Source organism: Venustampulla echinocandica, assembly GCF_003357145.1.
Source record: "Venustampulla echinocandica strain BP 5553 chromosome Unknown scaffold_17, whole genome shotgun sequence".
NCBI lineage: Eukaryota > Fungi > Ascomycota > Leotiomycetes > Helotiales > Pleuroascaceae > Venustampulla > Venustampulla echinocandica.
This window is the reverse complement of record NW_022474222.1, coordinates 105,545-123,150: the sequence shown is the minus strand read 5'-3', so window position 1 is coordinate 123,150 and position 17,606 is coordinate 105,545. Positions and strand designations below refer to the sequence as shown.

Here is a 17,606-nt window from a genome sequence, read left to right as displayed (position 1 = left end):
TCATTAGAAGAGATCACTGCATTACTTCGCTACGCAAACGAAACAGAACACCTCTGTTAGGATTCCCCGTCGGAAGAATAACAGAACCGTTACATAGCGCTTAGGAAATCAATGGCAACGACGTGAATGGTGACAAATGCTCTATATTTGCAGAAAACACATTAGTTATATATGTCACGTACTTCTAGACATGTTACATACTCGGAAGCTACCAGTGAGCGGACAAGCGCCTCGCCGATTCCATTCGCGCCTGTGAGGTATAATAAGCCATTCAGTATCACGGGGGCCAAGTACAGAGATAGTTACCTCCGGTTACAATCACACTCTTCCCTTTGAGCTGACTCTTGTCCGGGAGGACGGTGTTGTCCACGGCGCCCGTGTACACGTATTGTTCGAGCTTAGGCATATTGACTGGGGTTGAAAGGTGAGTTTTTGAATTGAGATTGAGGTTCTTGCACCATCTTGGAATATTACAGTGAACAATAAAGTTGTGCTGGACAATTGCTCAGCTCATATATCTCACGGGCTTATTATCATACAGCATTGGGTGACGATATTGATTGGCCAATACTACACTAAGTCGGTTGGAGCGGAAGGACGCAAACGGAAAGCGCCGTTGAGGGTTGGATCGCAAAAGGCTTTACCGAAGACATCGGCCAAGCGGCTCTCGTCTTCTCTGCCTCGGCATCGCATTACGAGTACCACCAGATGGTAATACGCTTGGCATACGACGTGGTAGAGCAATATCCAGCAGCAGCGGTATCCGTACCAGTAATGTAACATGGCCCAGTTCAAACTCCCTTAACGGCCCTGTCCCTGCCGGACCACCACTAGCTCCTGTTCGGAGAACTGCTTCCTACCGCTATTTTATTGAGACGGCACGGCATCGCGCTGCCATAAATGGGGGTTTCGGGCCGCCCGTCTTTCGGGCATGAACGTGGCAATATGAAATTAGCGTTGCGAAGCATGTGCACCACTTCCCCCACCTCCGCATCCGCATAGCGAGCGCGGGGTATAGGCACGGTGCGGGGTGAATTCCAGTTTAATACATGGGGTTAGCATAGCATAGCACAGTGCAATACAGAAACACCTAGCCGCTGCTGCTCTTGGGCCCGTAAACAGTGGCATGGCTTCAAGGCAGTAGCCTAGCCTATTTCATAGCTGGGATAATTTTCGGCTGAGGAGAGATCGGGCACCGAGCTGTCTACTACAATCGGGATAGAGTTTAGCGGGTTCTCGGGATAGCAACAGCTACATTGCATTTATACTACTGCATCATTGTCTAGATAGCAAGAGCTACTTGGAGGAACACACTCTTTCATTTGCATAGACAAGTTATTGATTTCTTCAGGAGACTTTTCTCAAGGGGCATCACTTCCACCATCATGGCAGCCTCACATCCAAAATTCAAGATCCCTCCGGGTCAATCAATTGCAGCCATCAAACTCATCAATGCAGTCAACTTCGGCCCTGCCACTCTCAAAGGCATGATGGGTCCGCCCATCCCGCACGTACTTACGTTTGGCGCCGACTTAGTTCCGTCTTTGTCTTTCTTATTGGAACACAGTTCGGGCCGGCGATTGGTTTGGGATCTTGGAATTCGGAAGGACTGGCACAATCACGCGCCTAAGATTGCAGAATATATTCCGACGAGGAATTACACGATTGAGGTCACGAAAAATGTCATTGATGTGCTGGAGGAGAATGGGATTAAGGGCAGCTCCGTCGAGGCCGTCATATGGAGGTAAGTAGTTACATCCAATTTCTTGCTCTGAAATGCTTCTCTCAAAAAGCTGAGCTGGGGGGATATGTAAAAACCAGCTGACACCGTGTACAGCCACTGGCATTGGGATCACATCGGTGATCCGTCAACCTTTCCATCGACGACGGACTTGATTGTGGGACCTGGTTTCAAGAAAGCATTTTTGCCTGGAGCACCGTTGAATCCCGATTCCCCGCTGCTTGAGAGCGACTGGACGTAAGTAACCATAAGTTTTATCCCACGTTACCCGCTCGGGTAATAGTAAACTGGTAATTGACTGAGTCTTCTGGGATAGTGGCCGCAACCTGCGCGAGGTAGAATTTAGCGGGCCCCAAAGCCTCACGATCGGAAGATTTCCCGCATATGATTATTTTGGCGACGGGTCTTTCTATCTCCTTGATAGCCCGGGTCACGCAATCGGTCATCTGTGTGGCCTCGTCCGGACAACCACCAACCCGGACACATTCGTGATGCTCGGCGGGGACATATGCCACCACCACAGCGTGTTCCGCCCGTCGCAGCATCTCCCCCTGCCCTCGTCAATCTTGCCAAATCCCATCACCCCGGAAAGAGACTTGCCATTTTGTCCAGGAAGCGCTTATGAGGAGCTCCAGAAGGACCGTGGGATGGATCCACAAGGTCCAATTCTCAAGCCCGAATTCGGCCATGAGATTCCGTTAGCCCTCCACACGATTGGCAAGTTGCAGGAGTTGGATGTGGATGAGAATATTCTGGTGATAATAGCTCACGACAAGTATGCTAGGAACACTGTTGACCACTTCCCTCTTTCGTTGAACTCGTGGAAGGAGCGTGGTTGGGGAAAGACTTTAACATGGGCATTTTTAAAGGATTTCGAGCCGTACTGGAGATCGAAAGGGGTAGTTTCAGATTAGACGGTAGTTCGGTCGTCATTTGGAATAAATAGCTATACCTTTCAATGAATCTGATATCAGTGTGGCTTTGAATTTTTGGTAACTCGATTGCAGCGGTTTATCCCAAAGCAGGGTTCGTATCGCCATGCGTGAGGGAGAAATTTTGCTTGAACAAACCACCTCAACCCCAACCCCCGCGTTTCATTCTTCCATATTAACCGACGTCTATCACTTGGTATGGAAACAAGAATATAAACAGGAGTCAGGCTGATGCAGCATATTCGAAGATCTGGAGAGCTGTTTCGCTTCTTGCGATATAATGCATTTGGCAAAATGATTCCCTAAAGACTTTAAGTTAAGGCTGATGCGGTTCATATTTTCAACAGTATCTGGATAGATGGGCAAGGTCTCAACGAGACCTGCCGCGAGGGTGAAGTGAGTGTGGAGGATTACTATCTAGGAGCTGATGTGTAGACTTCTCCAAGGTTTAGAGTTAGACCGGCACGCTGGCGTCTAAAACTATACAGTTATTTATACATATAGATACATATTTCAATCCGCCTTCCCATACAACGCAACAGGAATTTCCAACTACTAGTCGTCGTATGCCGGTGTTCATTTTCATTTGCGCAATCGACCGACAATGATGCCATAAAGACCTGCATGGATGTACCAGGATCATCTGCGCTTAAACGTTGAAACTCTGATAGAAACCAAAAATCTTGCACATAATCTACCAGTTCCATCAACATGCCGTTTATATCAAGCTGCTGATATATCTGATGAGGTTAGAGTAGGTAATGCTAGAGTGGCGTTGACTGTCGTAAAGGTAGAAGCCGAGCCCGGCGGAACCACTGGCTGAATCCATATGTTATGCGTACTGGTGCCAAGAATGCGATAGCTGATGCTAGCATTGATTTGATGATTATTGTGACTATAAGGAAGCTCGGCGGCTATGTCCATTGACGGGACTGATGGACTCTTAGAGTTGGGGACGCAGTGGATGAAACGATGCATCGCTCAGATTAGTACTCTTTGGGGTTGACGGAGGTTTTCCGTTTGTAAGATGTGATGGCGCCCGGAGGTGGTATATATATCACGCTCCCACCCATATTCTCAAGATTTTTACAATCGTGTTCCAGCTCATAAATGGCAATTGGAACAAAGCTCGTAAGTGAAGTACATCTATCTATCTTGAAGAGACGTCATATCGAACCGTCACACGATCTCGCCGGCCGGGATTTAATGGTTTGACAAGCATGCTCGCTACTGGTTCCAAACCATTTACCGGCACTTCAATATTGTCGGTCAGGAATTACACAGACTTGAGTATTCGTAGGAGTCGGAACGCTGGCCACCCGTAGTAGCAACGGAAGTCTGGCGTTGGCAGTCTTTCACCGTTGTTGTTGTCTTTGTTTTTCTCCTCTCTTCGCAAGAAAATTGACGTAGCAGTATTTAGTTTGGTTGCGATACTCAATTGACCGGAGCGGGGTGTTAAGAACGGGTCCCACTTAAAAGACTGGTATATAGCTCGGGAAGCCCTCAAAGGCGCCGAAGAGATCTTGTAGTTGCAGCGGCATCGTTCCTAACCATGGATCATCAAGTAATGCAGCGTCTTTATGATTGGAAAGCAGTATACTAGCGAGACCGCTTGTTTGTGCGGTCATAAATGGGAAATACCGTATCCAGTCAATGGACTCGTTTACACTGCTGGTGGGGTCGCTCGCAGCGGTGTAATTATCATCTTCGCCACTAGCAGAGGCGCTTTCCGCTCTCAAGCGCTCAAAACCTTGCAGAAACACATCCGCAACTGGATATGAGGCCCGTAACTCTTTGAGGGTGAAGACTAGAATTTTCATATCTTCCTCTGCATGTTGGGTAGGCTGCTCTAGGCTAGCCCGCAATAGAGCCAACATCGCTATCCCGCACATCCAGCCTGAAACTGGCATAAGGAATCGAATGCCACCTCGAGCCAAGTAATCCTTAAAAATGCGAGCGACGCAGGAGGCGGCCATCATCGCTGCCACGTGTGCCCGGGGGAGCGGCTGGGACGATGGGCTTAAGTAAAGAACGATAATCACTGCGAGATATTGCAAGTGCAATTGGTGTACATCGCGATTGAAATTGGTTGTAAAGCTCGATTCAACTGGCAGTTTAAGATGCGAAGGAAGTGACTGAACCCAGTCAATCAATTCCTCCGTGAGTTGAGTCGGAAACGGAAGGCCGGCAACACCAGTAACTTGAGATCGGTATTTTGCCACTCGACCCATGATAGCGCATAGTCGAACCCAGTATATAAAAATCTCCGCTTTAGGATTGGTAGGGTCTGGAAAGTCTTCCAGAGTTGGTAGGGGGATGTCACAGTCCGCAGGATCGATAAGACATGGTCGACTCTGGCATATCGCGGTCACACGTTCCCGGGCCTACAGAATATATTAGCAGTGTGTCGTGATGAAAAGCTACTTGACTCACGAAAAAGGTCCACCAGATCCTTCGCCGCAAACCACGATCCATGCTTGAACTGTTGGGGTGGTCAGGCTTGGGCTCGCGGTAGAAGCCCATCTGCTGGGCTTGCCTTATGCCTACCGCACTCCACCACCAAGCACCATCCCTCTGCACTTGTGACGATGGACGAGGGCTCCACCAATAAAATAAACAGATTGCTTGAAGACAAGTGACTGGGTCGGCTTCGTCATCATCATAAAACATTTGTTTCGCCTGACTATAGTACGTTGCTGGTTTAGTGGACGGAATCACGGGGGGCTGAATATGACTTGAGGCAAGCGCAAGAGCATTTGCAAGAAGAGGGGATCGTGCTAGATCAGTGAATAATGTGTCCTGATCGAGAACCGGGCACCAAGGATAGCAGTATTTAAAATATGTTTCGGTGAAGCTCTGCTGCAGATCGGGTCCTGGAAGGCCTAGACTCAATGATCCTCCCCTGGGACCTGGCTGCCGGCCACTTGCGTAGTCTCGATAATCTTGGGTAAAGACCTGGAGAAACCCGGCATCACCAAGGTAGGCTTCCGTGGCCTTGCTGCGGCTTGACTGTGGCGACGCTACGGACCTGCCTTCCGCCGGAGCTCCTGCCCCAATCTGGGAGGCAGCAGGTACATCGATAGGGTTAATCGCCAGCGCCGCGTACTGGTCATGGCTTCCTTCGTGGCGCGAAGGATAGCTATCTGGGCCGCGGGGCGTGATCGTTGGTTGTGTATAATCTATAGATATCCTTTCATCGGTTGCTGTACTTTGAGGTGGTGTATAGAGGGCACTTGGAAGCTCATCGACTGGTCCCGATTGAGCCCTGGGTGAAGGAGCTTGCGTTTGCTGAGCGCGGTGATAGCCACGCTTCGATGCTCGAACCCGACATTCCTGGCCATTTGTAGCACAATTTGAGCAGCGCTTGTGAACTGAGTCGATATCATTCTGCAGGTCGCACTTGATCTTTCTTTCATGACATGTAACACAGACAAGTCCTGCACGTTTCCGTTTTGGTGCGTTGACACTCTGCTCAATCCAGCTGTTGGCCGACATAGTTGCCGTCATCGTGACTTTGACAGCAATATGAAGCGACAACTTAGATCCTAGCTATTGACCTTGTCACGGTTGGCTTCGACCGGTATTAGAGTTGGACGGAAGAGATGATGGTGATGTTGGTTGCCAGGGACGGCACTGTGATGCTGGGGATGAGGTTGATAGCATGCAAGCGGAAAGTTCCAGGGGGGCGATTTACTGGGGCCCCGCCTTACTAAGAAACCCCCGCTCCTCGGCTAGCCCGAATGCGTGGGACTTTCCCCCCCGCTTCGGGTACCGTGGAGTGCTAGTGTGCTCACGTGAAAATAGTGGAAAGGAGTAGGTACCTCAGCTATAGGTAGTGTGTATCGATGCTCTAATATCACATGGGGGTGGATTTCTTGTACGAGTCGATGTTAAGCCTAGTCGCGATCGAAATACTATTCGGGTGGATCGGTTCAAAGCAGTTCTCCAGTGGTTCTGGTAGGAGGTTCAGGATACCGATTCTCAATGACAAATGTTGCTCTGCATATAACGCCTCTACTTCTGATTCTATGCGTATTACACTTTGGGTATAGATCTAATCTTCATTCCCGCTTATTTCTCCACATACCATGCCATATCGTTCTTGTCGTCTACCTCATATGGAGTGAAGCCAGTTCCAAAGAACTTGAAGCGGTTCGGGCTTCTATACTCAATGTCAAAGTCCTCTCCACGGATATTTTCAATAATCCTCTTATACAGGATGTTCGTTCCTCCAAAAAGTGCAGTCACTCTGCCGTCAACAGTGCCTCTCTTGTACCAACTCTTACAGTCTGAAGTCCATACCAACGTCTTCAGAATCTCATCACCGTATTGGTTGAATGCCTCCACAATGGAGTGTTTGGGCGCAATTGACTTAATATCCTCCGTCGCAATTTTTTGGATCCATTTCACAAAGTAATCACTAGTCCAGTTCATCACTTCGATAAGCGACCCGTGACCAGCAACAGCGTTAGGTCCACTCATGATGAAGTAATTGGGCATATCTGCAGATAACACAGACAAATAAGACCGTGCGTCATCCTTCCAGCTTTTTGCGAGGTCAACGCCTCCAGCGCCGATGATAGGATAATGAGGACAATGTGAGGTGTCGAATCCGGTTGCACAAACCACTTCGACATGTTAGCCGCTATAGTTCAATTAAATTGATGAATAGATGAATATCAACTAACCGACGTCTACTTCATGAACTTTGCCGTCCGCTGTATGAACTGCGTTTTCAGAAATCTTCGTTATACCGCTGTCTGTGAGGTGGCAATTGGGCAGGAGGAACGATTCCAAGTAACCTGGGCCTGGAGTCACTCGGCGACATCCCAAGTCCCATTTTGGAATGAGCTTTTCGCAGAGGACTGGATCGTGGCCCAACTTTTCTGACATCTGCGCCACTGCAAACTTTTGGCCCTCAATATTTGTATCTGAGCCTTTGATGAACTGCGAAACTCGTCAGCAACCAATAAAAATATGGCTTGAACGATGAAATATTACCATGCGAAAGGCCTTGGTACTTCGTGAAATAATCGCCCTCCTATGATCTCTCATGGTTGTGGGATTCTCTGCAAATTCCTTCTTTTCCGATTCTAGGTAACTTGGATTGGACTCATCAGATGGTCGACCCAGATGGGTTGAAGGCGATACTCTGTATGTGACCCAGGTTGGGCCCCGTATAAAATTTGTAACATCTGTTCCGGGCAGCTTGGCCATTTGAGGCACGATTTGAATTCCCGACGATCCGTTGCCAATGACGGCTATGCGTTTGTTAGAGTAATCGTAATCGTGGTCCCAATTTGCTGAGTGCGTGACATGACCTTTAAAGTCCTTCAGACCCGGGATCTCAGGCCAGTGATGATGACTGAGTAACGTATTAGCTTTCTGCGATTTCCATCTTTCCTGCAGCTTACAGAAGTACTCCCTGAGCTGAAATCAAAATTTCAGCATATTCGTCGCGGGCTTTACCATCGTGCACTACAGACACTTTCCAGACTCCCTCCTCTGCTTGCCACTCAGCTTTGGTAACTTGAGTATTTAGCTGAATGTCTCTGTCGAGGTTCCACTTCTTCACGGTCGCTTTGATGTACTCCTGAATTTCCGCTCCGCTCGCATAAAAATGGCTCCAATTTGGATTGGGATCGAATGGAAATGCCTAACACGAGAAGTTAGTAAACGCCTATCAGTAGGGAAAATGAGAGTTTATTGCTTACATAGATTTGAGCTGGCACGTCACATTGAACCCCAGGGTAGGTATTAACTAGCCATGTGCCCCCTACCTCAGATCGACCTTCGAATATCTTGTGCTCAATTATGTCTTGCATCTCCGGAAAGCGATGTTGGAACTTATGCGCTACCATCAAACCGGAGTACCCTGCACCGATGGTAATGACGCGCAGTTTGCGGGGAGTAAACGCTAGTTGGTTGTTCAAGGGGATGGCATATTTGCTAGGAGAAGATGTGCCGTTGGTATGTGAAGCTTTCGTGCCATTCAAGATCGTGCTGAGATGGCCATCTGCTTGAGGGGCACCGATACTGGGAACTTCGCCATTATCGGGGACTTTGGCTGAGAGCGCCTCATTTGATCCATAGTTGATTGTCATGATGTGGGCGGATGTGGTGGAGGTAACAGGAACACAACGAAGAGTAGATTATGGTGATTTGTTAAACTGAATTGAAACAATTGTAGACATCTATATACATCTGCTCTCTTGCAGAGCCAGCCAGCACTGACTTGGCTAACCACATCAGATCTATCAGCCCACTGCACTGAGGAGTTAGATGCCAGAGCAAACAGCCGAGCTTAACGTCGCAAAGATGAGATGCCGTCAACAGTACGGCAAAAGATACACCGGCAAGAGGTACACTAGACCCAGCGCACCCCATTTCCCTGCCCCCAAAATTACCCTTAACCGCTGCCTGAGTCGCGCAAGGACGGAAAGCTTGGTGGGCAGGGTTAGCGAGTCATGCACGGCTACCTCAAAGTAGATTGCCGTCGACAGCCGACAGCACTCCAAACTAGCGAGGATCCGAGAGTGTTACTCGTAGGTGTACAGAGAACTTCAACTAGGCCAGTGGCTGTGCCTTTGTATCGAACAGCTAGCAGCGGAAGCGACAGATGGGCCATCTCCAATATCTGCATGAGGGAGACAGAGAAGCAACCCCGAAGCAGCATCTCATGCTTTCAATCTTCGCAGTTGTAGTCTCCATGATGATGCTTAATAAATCACTTGCATTTAAGGCGTTAAAAACTGTTTCGGCGCCAGCAGCGTCGGTATATCAGTTATCCATGACAATTTCAATGGAAGAAGGGTTGAGCTACTCTGAAGCAGCAAACCCCCTTAACCATGATATGAGACATCGCGCTATTCTACAGCTCCCGCAGTAACTTAAAAGTTTCTATTTCATATCTGAGAGTGTTTGCCTAAGTTATTGGACTCTCCAAAATGCCGCAGTGATTGGCTACCTAGGTACTTTTGCTGCGAGAGACGCAGGCGTTTAACTCTCCAATAAATTGTTATTGATGCAACTGCGTTTTCTATCTGTTACCAAATCTCTCGGCAGCCCAAGCCCGATGATACGTTTGATGGACCGTCGGCGGGTTCTCAGCGTGACTCAGTTTAATGGCCATAAGCGAGTTGCACGCGAACCCATTTCCTAAAGCGGCCACTTGTAACTCAATATAAGACCACGATTGTACGCGTTAATATGTGGATGAAGTACCTTCAGTGGGTGCTATGTGTCTTCTACAGTATAGGCAAGGTGATCAAAAAATCCGATATGTAATCAAGGAACGCAATATCACGGAAACGATCTTAGCAGTATGTAATTGAAAAGTTTAATTAAGAATTCTTTGGTCGTTCCGCGATCTATGTAATCCTCAATCTAATCAAATTCAACTCGCTACAACAGCTTCATTTTAGCATATTGACTTGCCTGCACACCATCACAGTACTTCCTGAATACAAGAATTCCACCTTGATAGCGCAGGATAATGCGCTTCTGCCGGCCTGCCACGTTCTTGTTCACGCCCGTCAACCACGAGTCTACATCGTTGGAGAGAAGGCCCACTGCGCAATTATTGACGTGCGTGGACCACTCATCCGTAAGCTCTGGTGTGGGTTCAACCCAGGTGATACCGCGTTTGTGGCAATACGCTATGAGTTGTGACACCCACCCGACGGCGTACTCGATGCTTCGCGGGATGTTGCCCATTGCTTGATGTGGACCCATGATCATGAACATGTTTGGAAAGTTCTCAACAGTCATGCCAAGATATGTTTGTGGGCCGGCCTTCCACATGTCTCGCAGTTTCACATCATTCACCCCGATGAAATTGACCGCGTCAAAGGCGCCAGTGATGGCGTCAAAGCCAGTGGCATAGATAATGATGTCAAACTCGTGCTCTTTTTCGGTAGTTTTGATGCCCTTTTCGGTGATACACTCGATAGGAGTGTCGCGAAGGTCGACGAGGTCGACATTGGGCTGGTTGTAAACTTCAAAATAGTGTGTCTCAAGCGGCAACCTCTTTGTACCAACACCATGATTTGTCGGAATCAGCTTCTCTGCAACGATTGGGTCATTGACACGTGAGCGGATTTTGTTCGCGACAAATTCGCTAACGAGGTCATTTGCTGCCTTGTTCGTGTGTATATCTTTGAAGTTTGACAAGATGATACCAAATCCCGGCGTTGCATACAAGGTCTCCCAGAGAGCCTCTCGTTCCTCTTGGCTGACGTCAAATGTGTTTCGAGGATCTTCGCTGTGTATAAAGGCATTAGAGGTTTCCTTACAGCGCTGGAAAATTTCTGGGTAGCGGAGTCGAATCTTTGCCATTTCTTCGTCGGATATCTTTGTGTTGTGTAGAGGTTTTGACCAGTTCGGCTGCCTCTGAAAGACGGTCAAATGGCCAACATCCTTCGCAATTGTTTGGATGGTTTGTATTCCTGTGGCTCCAGTTCCAATGACCGCCACCCTCTTGTTTGAAAGGTCCACGCCACCCGCGGGCCACCGAGAAGTGTGAAAAGACTGTCCTTTAAAATCATGTACGCCTGGTACATTTGGCAGAGTAGCTGATGTCAATGGTCCCAAGGCCGTGATGAGAAACCTTGAGGTGAAGGTCTCTCCACTCTCGCTTGTTAATTGCCAGGACCGACTTCTTGCATGATATTGAGCCGTTTGAATTCGAGTGTCGAATTGCATATCAGTGCGAAGATTGAACTTGTCACAAACGAAGTTGCAATACCTCTCGGTGTCCGGCTGCGGGGAGAAACTCTCATCCCACTTCCACTCATCTAAGATCTCTTTCGAGAAGGAAAAGCCATAAGAAACACTTTCGGAATCAAACCGAGCACCGGGATAGCGATTCCAATACCACGTGCCTCCGACTTGACTACCAGCTTCAATAACCTTGACGCGTAATCCAAGTTCTCGCATTTTTATGAGCGAGTAAATACCGGAAAGTCCGGCTCCGATAATAATCACATCATAGTCCAGGGGCGGTTCCGGCACCATGGCGACAACTTTCCAATTGTTTGAGTCTCTTCAAGGAGCGAGGAGCTAGGTTTCTATGTAACCAGGCAGAGTGATGAGTGATGAGTGATTGTGAGTAGGAGTAGTGGTTGAGATTGCAAAATATATCCAAATGTTGCGCACATACGCATTTTGAGGCCCAAAGGATATTTATAATTGTAGAACTTCATATCTAAGTAGTCTAAAGCGGGAATAGCTCAGAACTGTTTAGCGCAGATTGTGTAGTTGACTGAAGTCGGGGAATGGGGGAGAGCGGGGCACGGGGCGCGGGGTGCGGCTGAAGCGACCATTACGAGTACTACCGTAATCGTGCAGAGCACACTGATGGCTTCGGCTTCGGCTTCGGCGTCGGCTATTCCAATTGAGAAGTGGGGAGAGCGCCATGGCAACATCACAGCTTATGTGATGATTTTTATGGTGGTTGTTGGTGAGCGAGCAAAGTGGGCTATTCCGCATATCCGGTACATTCCCTTCCCAATGTTTTCTTCTCCCTTAGTCGTCGCACTTTGTCGTTTGTCGGCTTGAATGTTGTGTTAGTCGTACCATGGCATATTTTATAGCTGGAACCGGAAATAACGCCGGCCACAATACGCCTTCTGCCTTTGCTTTTTCATGGTCGTTGTGTAAGCCGTAGGTTATGCAGCTAGAGTCGACCGTGCCGATTTCGTGCAGTAGTCCCGAACCGTGTTCTGAAGAACTCCGTGTGCGAATCGTGTTCTCGTAATAGCCTCTCACCTCTGAACCTGGGTTTGTATTTTGTAAGAGCAGTTGGATATGTGTTTGCAGTGGTTGGTTGCCCCTCCTACGTAGTGTTCGTGAGCCTTACAGTGATCCGTCGCTTTTCGCGCCCTGACATTACTATCCTCGCTCCTTATTTAGCGATACTACTGAAGTGCTCTTCAACTTGGAGACCAATAGCCTCACTCTAGACCAAACATCTTGCTATAAATGGCGGTTCAACTGCACACATGCACAGCAACATTGGCAGTGACAAGGAGTTTGCCAACGAGGAGCACAACACCGAGTATGGCAATATCAACATGCCCACAGGTTTTGAGACAAAGTACAAAGACATGCAGAACAATATCTAAATGAAATAAACACCTATATTTCCACTCTTCGTGGTGATCACTCTTAGTCAGATACACCTCCCATTGCTTGGCTTTGCTGTAAGGGGCCAGTCTTTGTAGATGACCAAAAGACTATAATATGTGTGGCGATTGTTCAAGACAGAAGCTCCATACCATTGCGGATCTATGTGTTAATAAGATTGACAGGAGAATGTGGATAATGTGCATCAACTGTAATACTATGGATCTGTAATCCTAGACTAGGTAGTAATTTGTTGTTTAGAGTAACTTTACTCCCGATTTAGAATAAAAAGAAAATTGCTTATACTTCGTCGATTCCAGTCATTTTATTTCTGAGAGTACTTATTTTCATTTAGTCTCATATTTGCATATCGAACTCTTGCAAATCAAACTCCTGTAATATCATTATCCCAGTCCGCTATGGCGTGCATCATACATCCATATCTCGAATCCATTAAAGAATAAATGATCTACCTACCTAGGTATTTTAAAACTTGTTTGCACTATTGCATTGTAACTAGCGAACTGCGTAACATGCGATAAATATCAGCGTTCTCCAATTTAGCCCACCCCTAGCAAAATCTAACTCCTTAATATATCAGAAGCGCCATCCGTACTGCAGACACCAACCCGCGCCCCCGATTGCAAAGTGTTTATATACCCTAGACTTGGACTATCTATTTGTCTCGATGTTCAGAAAACCAGTTTAGATTCTCGGTAGAGCAATCGTCGTTGCATGTGCCGATCCCTGCCGAAGTCCACACATGAATCGCCGTGAGCGTTTGGAGTCTGTGGAATCCACCAGCGCCGCCACCAATTAGACCTAGGTAGTAAAATTGGTAACTTAGAGATAGGTAGTTGGCAAGTTAAAGCTGACTAGGAAATAGATTACCCCGCATTCCGCGCCGGTAACTCTATTGGAACCACTATCGTGCTGCGGTAATGCTTCAACGACGTCGCTAGTTTCACGGTAAACATCTGACAACCAAACTAGTGAGATATGGTCAGGGTATTTCATTTAAATGTATAAAGGGACGAAGCATATCAAATGCGTTAAAACGAGCTATTTCAACTCTTTTGCGGCTCCTTTAAAGTAGACTGAATTGTTTGCCATCGCTTGAGAAAACTGCCCGATAAAAGTTCTTTTAAGAATGACTACTCGATTCTACAAAAATGGTGGCCCTATTGATCACCTTGCAAGTATCGATCTGAGCGCTGTGAAAAACGGTTATCATTTCCGGGGGTATGAATTGCTGATACCGTCGCATTCTGATTGAATGCTAACATATTTCCAGGAAGCAGCGGACTGGGTAACGCTTTCGTCAATATCTTCCTCAAAAATGGGGTTGTACTCTTTTCAGCTGATGTTATCATTTCAGCTAACTCAAAGCAGAGCATATGTCGTAAATGGAGATATTAATCCACCAGCTGCAGAATATGATCCTTCAAATTGCGTACAACCACAACTTGGAATTACATTTCGTGGAAGGGCGTGATTAATAATGTCCAAGATCAATATATGTTAAATGCAACACTTCCTCCTGGGACGATCAGGTCGCCATGTTCGAAACTGCCATTGCCAAATCTCCAACGCATAAAATCGATATTGTGATCGCAAATGCCGGTGTCTACGGTCCTGATATCCTCGATGGTTTGGCAACTATTTCCGACTTATGTCGTACAGGCTAATTATAGATAGGAATTGAGAACGATAAGCCCACGAAGCCCAATGTGGGACTATTTGACGTCAACCTTTTTGGAGTCATTTACACAACAAATCTTGCCGCCTTCTATTTCCACAAACAGGAGGGAGCCCCGTCCGAAAAGTGTCTTATATTACTTAGCAGTATCATGGGTTACATTGATTCGGAAGGCGCAGCACTGTACGCGCTATCAAAACACGCTATTCGAGGCCTGATGGTCCATATGAGACGCAAAGGAGTGATGAGGGTTAACTCAATATCTCCCTAGTACGTGCGACTTAGAATTTTGAAGGCATATATGATATACAGAAAATTATGACTAACACTATGAAGGTTCACCCCAACACCTGGAATGCACCCAACTTTCCGAGATGCGGTCCTCGCGAAGTTTGAGGCTCACAGGCTGGTATTCGGTCATATAGAGGATGCAGCAACTGCTGCGATGTGTATTGCAACTCAGCCATCTATCAACGGTATGTACAGTACTACAGTTTTCCAACTGCATTCTGCATTGTGTTTGTAGCTTATCTGAGAATAGGTCGATCAATTGCTATTGTCCCCAGGGAGATAAGCACATCTGGGTACCTTGATCTCAATTTGGATGATTTTGAGGATACATCAGTGTGTGGCAAGCGGCAGAAGGCGGCCAGCAGTGTTGATTACCCGGGCGTCAACAAGTATTGAATAATATGTAATTTCAATGCTCATTCTTTTACTCTTCAACGCGAGTAAAGCAATATTTCTTCACGATGGGTAAGCCACAACAGAGCAAACTCAATCCATACGATAGTATTGCCTACGAAAAGTGATTCCACAGCAAATACGTATTTACATATTCTATGACAAAATTCAAGAAAGCACTGAGTTGGAAGTGAAGTAGTCTATGACTCTTTCCAATCAAAAGCAGCAAAAGGAGTTAACAGAAGTATGTAACTTGGTCATTACTATATGAAAGCAGAGTCGCCTTGTACTAGTGGTTGTCTCAGGGCTCTCTTTCGTCTAACGCGTGATTACACATGAAGCTTCTCGCCTAAACAATTGTTCTAACGCCGCTCAAAACTCGAGCTGATATGAAAAGGACTCAGTTGTCAACTCGTCTTTGAAATGCATAACACTGCAGAGCAATGTTAGTCAGCCAATACAGTGAGTTGAGTCAGTATGCTTACTTTAAATGCTCTGGGTGCGTAATGTACGCCTTGTACGACTCGTGCTTATCAAACACCACAACCATCGCCAGACCGTAGCCCGCAGTACGACTAGCTGGTGGCATGGGAGGTCCAACAGTGACACTCAGCACACCTGTCACTGTGTCAGCGTATACGAAATCCACTGTGGAGAATGCAACAAGTGACGTACCTGGAATCTTGGTAGCCAATGCTTCACAGTCATTTTTCATAGCTGTCAAGCCTGCTTTGTCGGCATCTGGCTTGAGTTTAAACATACCTAGAAGTATTAGCTAGAGATCTCCAGAGCTACGAAAGATACCACAACTTACCAATGTGATAAACAGGCATCTTGAAGCAACGGTACAGACGCTTAGAAGGAAGAAGTTTTGACTCAAAGATGGGTTAGATGTGCCAGCTGACGCGAATCAGGTTTGAAGAATACTCACTAATATTAATATTGCGGCGATGGCGTGACGTTATATAACTTATATTACTGCCCACAGAATGTTATCTTGGCATGGACCGGGAATGTAAGCAACGAAAAGTTGAAACTTTCACTAATTCACCTCAAGATTAGGACTAGATCCGGTATTAAGAGGATATTCTAAAGGGAGGGAGGGGTTTACCCCTCAGATGCCCCGCTATAAAGCATACACCGCGGCTACGCGAATTACTGCCGAAAGCAGCCGGTAAGACAGGACAAGGGTAATTAATACTAATTTTTATCAAGTCAATGATGGGATTTCCGAAATTATCCTTCGAGATTAGCAGTCGGCGGGACGCGTTGGATTCTTTTTACAGTTGAAAGCGGAGAAAACCCCAAGTTGCTTTCATAATAATTAATCAAAACTGTCTAAGTATCCATTATTACCTATCAGCGTAATGATTACTCAAGCGAGGGAGCCCCCATCAACAGTATTCACAGTCCCTGTGATATAACTCGAATCACCACTCAGCAAAAAAGCAAACAGCGTTGCTACTTCAGAGGGTTTGCCAAACCGAGCTAGCGGGATAGGGAACATTGATTTTAACTCCTCTTTAGTCTCCCCATACACCCTAGCCAACATTGGAGTTTTGATCGTGCCTCTATTTTTATGTTAGAGGAGGCATTGTGAGAGTAACAATTTTGCGGTATATGGACCCGACTTGCGGTGCAACGGCATTGACCCTGATACCCTTCGACCCGTATTCTTTGGCAACAGATTTTGTCAGACCAATTACAGCGTGCTTGCTGGCCGAGTGCGCGGCCATTCCCGGCCGGCCAACCAGTCCAGTCCCACTTGACGCGTTGACAATTGACGCGCCTTCTTTCATGACGCGTAGCTGAGCTCTTAAAAGATAGAAGAGGCCAGTCGTGTTAATGCCCATCACATATTCCCACTCCTCGTTGGACACCTCTGTCAGATGAGGATACTCTGCCTCCTTGCTCGTGACGCAGGCAATATTTGCAGCGCCGTCTAGCCGTCCGAAGTGCTTGACCGTCCCAGCAATCCAATCATCGACATCTTGATTAGAGGTTACATTTAGGGTCGTGCCGATTACATCTGTACCCGCAGCTTTTAATTCTTCAACCAGCTGTCTTAGAGTCAAAACATGATGCTCATATATTCAGTGATTGAATTACCTTTTGCAATGGTTCCGCTTGGATATCAGCCAATGCCAATTTGGCTCCGCGAGCACCCGCCAAACGAGCAAGCGCCAGGCCAATGCCCGAAGCGGCGCCGGTAATAGATATCACCTTACCATGGAGAGACGCCATGGAGAAGTAGTTAAGATTAGTTGGCTGTCTGGTTTGAGTGCTTGATAGTCAGGTCAATTGAGGATATACTTAACAATTGCAAATGAAGATATTTAATATTGGCGCCAGCAGCAAGCTTAAATGGCATCGAGAGTTTCCTATTATGTATAGCCATCCGGGAAGCGGGTATTATATGATAGTG

General features: G+C 47.0%; 7 protein-coding genes across 7 annotated transcripts; 2 read left to right on the top strand and 5 right to left on the bottom strand.

Moving 5' to 3' along the window:
• Positions 1-89: 89 nt before the first annotated feature.
• Positions 90-406, bottom strand: BP5553_10685 (uncharacterized protein; the record flags this gene model as incomplete). Its single annotated transcript, XM_032019308.1, has 3 exons — positions 90-141; positions 202-250; positions 307-406. The coding sequence occupies 3 exons, from the start codon at positions 404-406 to the stop codon at positions 90-92; spliced, it is 201 nt and encodes a 66-aa protein (XP_031864577.1).
• A 979-nt stretch (positions 407-1,385) lies between these two features.
• Positions 1,386-2,655, top strand: BP5553_10684 (Uncharacterized protein; the record flags this gene model as incomplete). The annotated part of the gene is made up of 3 exons (XM_032019307.1): positions 1,386-1,744; positions 1,838-1,978; positions 2,058-2,655. 3 exons carry the CDS (start codon positions 1,386-1,388, stop codon positions 2,653-2,655), a joined length of 1,098 nt encoding a protein of 365 aa, XP_031864576.1.
• A 1,490-nt stretch (positions 2,656-4,145) lies between these two features.
• Positions 4,146-8,777, bottom strand: BP5553_10683 (uncharacterized protein; the record flags this gene model as incomplete). The annotated part of the gene is made up of 7 exons (XM_032019306.1): positions 4,146-5,057; positions 5,107-6,154; positions 6,761-7,301; positions 7,362-7,620; positions 7,675-8,038; positions 8,088-8,329; positions 8,388-8,777. The coding sequence occupies 7 exons, from the start codon at positions 8,775-8,777 to the stop codon at positions 4,146-4,148; spliced, it is 3,756 nt and encodes a 1,251-aa protein (XP_031864575.1).
• Positions 8,778-10,077: 1,300 nt separating this feature from the next.
• Positions 10,078-11,688, bottom strand: BP5553_10682 (Uncharacterized protein; the record flags this gene model as incomplete). Its single annotated transcript, XM_032019305.1, has 1 exon — positions 10,078-11,688. One exon carries the CDS (start codon positions 11,686-11,688, stop codon positions 10,078-10,080), a length of 1,611 nt encoding a protein of 536 aa, XP_031864574.1.
• Positions 11,689-13,948: 2,260 nt separating this feature from the next.
• On the top strand, positions 13,949-15,184 carry BP5553_10681 (uncharacterized protein; the record flags this gene model as incomplete). Its single annotated transcript, XM_032019304.1, has 5 exons — positions 13,949-14,040; positions 14,309-14,448; positions 14,497-14,680; positions 14,834-14,973; positions 15,039-15,184. The coding sequence occupies 5 exons, from the start codon at positions 13,949-13,951 to the stop codon at positions 15,182-15,184; spliced, it is 702 nt and encodes a 233-aa protein (XP_031864573.1).
• Positions 15,185-15,553: 369 nt separating this feature from the next.
• BP5553_10680 (uncharacterized protein) lies at positions 15,554-16,014 on the bottom strand (the record flags this gene model as incomplete). Its single annotated transcript, XM_032019303.1, has 4 exons — positions 15,554-15,614; positions 15,667-15,799; positions 15,857-15,943; positions 15,996-16,014. 4 exons carry the CDS (start codon positions 16,012-16,014, stop codon positions 15,554-15,556), a joined length of 300 nt encoding a protein of 99 aa, XP_031864572.1.
• A 542-nt stretch (positions 16,015-16,556) lies between these two features.
• Positions 16,557-17,425, bottom strand: BP5553_10679 (Uncharacterized protein; the record flags this gene model as incomplete). The annotated part of the gene is made up of 3 exons (XM_032019302.1): positions 16,557-16,752; positions 16,808-17,241; positions 17,291-17,425. The coding sequence occupies 3 exons, from the start codon at positions 17,423-17,425 to the stop codon at positions 16,557-16,559; spliced, it is 765 nt and encodes a 254-aa protein (XP_031864571.1).
• Positions 17,426-17,606: the final 181 nt, after the last annotated feature.